This window comes from Eurypyga helias, unplaced genomic scaffold (assembly GCF_000690775.1).
Source record: "Eurypyga helias isolate BGI_N326 unplaced genomic scaffold, ASM69077v1 scaffold37385, whole genome shotgun sequence".
NCBI classification, from domain to species: domain Eukaryota; kingdom Metazoa; phylum Chordata; class Aves; order Eurypygiformes; family Eurypygidae; genus Eurypyga; species Eurypyga helias.
The window spans coordinates 556-4293 of record NW_010251429.1 but is presented as its reverse complement, the minus strand read 5'-3'; the positions used below and the strand labels follow the sequence as shown (position 1 = coordinate 4293).

The following is a 3738-nucleotide window of genomic DNA, read 5'->3' as shown; positions in this document are numbered from 1 at the left end:
CCCGTGCAGGTACAATTTAATGTCATCGTGGGCATCCCATTTCAAGTCTTCCTTTTCCAATGCTAACAAAACTCTCTGGGTTTCCGTTTCCATCCTGGTACTGCTCGCTGCTCTTACAAGTTTCCTCACTGGGCTGTCTCTTCAAAGACCAGCAGACGCAGCGCCTGTAGGGACCGGGGACTCCTGGACTTCAGTGCAGCAACTGCTGTGGCCGTATACAGGACTACAACACAACGGACCACCCCCAGTATAATGAAGGTTCTGACTTTTGTAGCTCTACTTCCAAGTTCCGGAGGGCAGTATGATGAAGCTGAGAGAGAGTATATTTAAGGTTACATGTTTGGGATGGTTTGGCTGTGGGTGCCTTTTGGGAGATGACTTTTTGTTTGTTTGTTTTCTTTTTTTCTGTTTTTTTTTTTCTTAAAGTATGACTTGAAATGGAGACATCCCTTCTTCCCCTTCTCCCCCCCATCTGACAAGTCATCTTTACAAGTACCTAAAGGGGTCTCAGTTCCATTCAGGTTAGCAACTTTGACCACAGCTATCAATAAACATGAGCAAGTGGTCTACCCCCAGGGACTAAAGAAGGTATTTTGCTTTAACAAAGATAAAGCGTTTGTATTTTAGTCACTGAGGCTGTTCCGATGACCTGAATAGAAAAGGATGCAAGACTTGAACTGTAACTTTATTGAAAGCTTTTGATAATAAAGTTTTAAAGGAAAGCATGCCATACTTAAGAGTATGTTAAAACTCGTGTAGCAAGCAGTAGCTGATACACCACGTCAATAAACAGGAAGCTAGCGCTCTCCACTCTATCAATTGCTTCTTTGCTCGCACAGTCCTTAAGCATGTGGTACAGAGTGGAGTGGAATTCGGAATCTTCTTCTAGCTCTTCTGAAAAAGCTTCACTGGTTTCGGTGATCTTGAGCTTTTGTGCTTTCTGACCGTTAAACATGTAGAGAGACCAGTCCTTGACAGAATCTGTCTCGAGATGCTCACTCACCTATTGCAGAAAAAATGTGCTGTAAGATGAAGCCCATAAATTCTAGTATGTTCTGATGTATTTGAGTGTAATGCAGAAACAAAACCAAGGCACTGTTCTGAACCCCTAAAATGGGGCCAAGAGCCTGTGCACCAGGTACTGCATCAACACCAAAATCTTCCATTTCATTTGCCTCTGCAAAACTCAAGGCTCATCTGCTCCTGTGCAGAGAGCAGCTGGGTGCAAACAGGCATCGTTTGTTTCAGTTCTTGCTCCTGGGAGTAAGTATTAGCCTAAATGTTTGCATGCCCCAGGCATTTAACTCAAGAGGGGAAGAGCTGCTCAAGACTTCACTAAGAGGGTAAGTCCAGTATCTGCAGCAATGACTGGAGTAGTTGTCTGTCTCTGAGAGGTTTTAACCACATCCTAGCTCACAGGTGGAAACAGATCAATGCTTAGGTTTACAGTAGGGAACAAATGAAAGCAGCCATGTATGGCCAAGAAAAAACTTCCAGATATTAGCTACAAACCTTGCAGATCAGGTTGCTATTCAGAGCACCCCAACAGGAGGGCACTTCATGAGAATCAGCATCTGGCAGAACCATTCCAGCTTTGGCTAAAGCCTTGATAGCCGACTGATCAGTCACACATCCTAGCACTTGAGCAAGTGTCTGTTACCCAGATGTGTGTCCTGTTAGAGGTATCACAGCTGTATGAGCTGTGAAGCAGCAGAGAAACAGGCTCTGAAGTTTTACTGAACACTTAAGATTTAGGCTTGGCTCCTTAGAACTGATGCACTAAGAGTGTATGTGGGCATTGAAGACAGTGTGTGAGATGATTTTAACTTTACACAAGTTAATTGCTTCACAGAATGGTTTGGGTTGGAAGTGGACCTTTAAAGACCATCCAGTTCCAACCCCCCTGCCATGGGCAGGGACACCTTCCACTAGACCAGGTTGCTCCAAGCCTCATCCAGCCTGGCCTTGGACACTTCCAGGGATGGGGCATCCACAGCTTCTCTAGGCAACCTGTCCCACTGCCTCACCACCCTCACCTCTTTCTGTCCCTTTAACTACACTAACAGTCTGTGCTGGTTTCCTCTAGAAGTTTAGTCTGAACCCACACACCTTGAACACTACTTGCTCTTGACCTGCTTCTAGATTCCACTTGCTCCAGGCAAAAGCAAAAGCAGATGCAACCAATGCCATTTGCTGATAGGCCCGAACTTCTGCTAGGGCAGCCTGCAATCAAGAGTACAAGTTAGGAAACATACTCTTTTTTTTTTTTAAATACATAAAATTCAGTCTAATTCCCTGTGTACAAGCTTCTGCTAACCAGAATTCACTGGCTGAACACTGGTATACTTGCCACTGGATTCTCTACAGCAGAAATGTTACCACAATGAGAAATAGGTGGAAAATGCAACAGGTAAACCAGCCATTCTGGCACTCACCTTCTCGGTCACAGGGACGTACTTGTGAGAGTACTCTCCTGGGAAAATATTCACACCAGCTTTTTTCAAAACAGCTCTTAAGTCAAGTGGGCTTATCCATTTTCCTGTGATGTGGGCAAGCACATCCTTCTCTTCCACCACTACTGAAGACAGCATACACTGATTGCCCTGTTGTACAAACCAGTGAAAGCAGCTTACTGGTCACAAAAGCTTTTATCTGCTTCAGACAATAAATATTAATCTTTCTCCTGTTCTGGACGTTGTGTAAGTCATCGGTCTCCCTGGGCTGTAAACTTTCATTCACCTATCCTGCAGAATGCCACTTCTCTGTAGGATTTCAGAAGTGGTGCTGGCTTACTGGCCTGTGCTTGTGTCCAGACTGACTCCTTTAACACTGTCCTGTATAAACCAGTTCAGTACTAATTGTGTGTAACTTGAACCTTTAGGTGGAATGAGTAGCGTTTCAAGGTTGCTTGAAAAGCTTTTAATTCTCTTAGAGTTAGGAGGGGAGAGGAACCATTTCTAAGCCTGTAGCTGGTAAGAGTCCTGAATTTAGCAAGGTAGTGTCGATATCAAAGCATGTACTGGAGCTGTGCAGAACAGCCCTACATGTGCTTTCTTCTGACCAGTTCACAGAGAGTAACCAAAGGGAAATCACCAGTCGTGTTCCCTACAGTGCTTGGAAAGGAAGAGATCCTCCCCCACTTTTAGAGTGAGATTCAAATTGCTCTTGTGGAAGCAGCCCAAGTTCTTCATAAAGGACGCTCTAATAACTCTGGGTTTTTTGGGTTTTCTTTTTAATCCGCAAATGTTCTATTAAAAACTGTTTACAGTACCTTAATTTGTATGTGAACCGTTGCAAAGCCTGTAGTAACTCTAAGCAGTGCCTCATCCGCAGCAGTAGGTCGCAGTTCCCACGCCTGGTAGGGCATGTTGAGATGAGCATCCTGGAGAAGCGCTATGGGATAAAAGGCACCCATCGCGAAGGTGACGCGCTTTTCCTGGGCTTCGTAGGCTACGCTGCTGATGCCGTCGGTTCTCCACTGTTGGCCTTTACAGGAAAAGACAAAGGTGTGTATGTAAAGCTTCTGCCTGTGAGATGTGCTGGGGAAGAACTGGTTAGTGGAGACATCCTTGGTTAGCTAATAGTCAGAGTTTAGAGAAAATACTAGGCACAAAATACAAAGAATTTATTTAAAGCAAAAACTTCTGTCACTTTATCTGTCTTTAGGTACAAGATTGGGCTAATTCTGCCAGGAAAACTTCTCCTTAATCTGAAAAGAAATATAAATACTAAGGTAAC

At 44.3% G+C, this 3738-nt stretch overlaps 1 protein-coding gene across 1 annotated transcript; it reads right to left on the bottom strand.

The window, feature by feature from the left end:
* Nucleotides 1–733: 733 nt before the first annotated feature.
* On the bottom strand, nt 734–3486 carry CASC1 (cancer susceptibility candidate 1; the record flags this gene model as incomplete). Its single annotated transcript, XM_010152031.1, has 4 exons — nt 734–1003; nt 2110–2223; nt 2436–2603; nt 3272–3486. Coding segments are annotated over 4 exons (767 nt in total), but the record flags the coding sequence as incomplete, so codon positions are not given.
* Between the last annotated feature and the right edge of the window lie 252 nt (nt 3487–3738).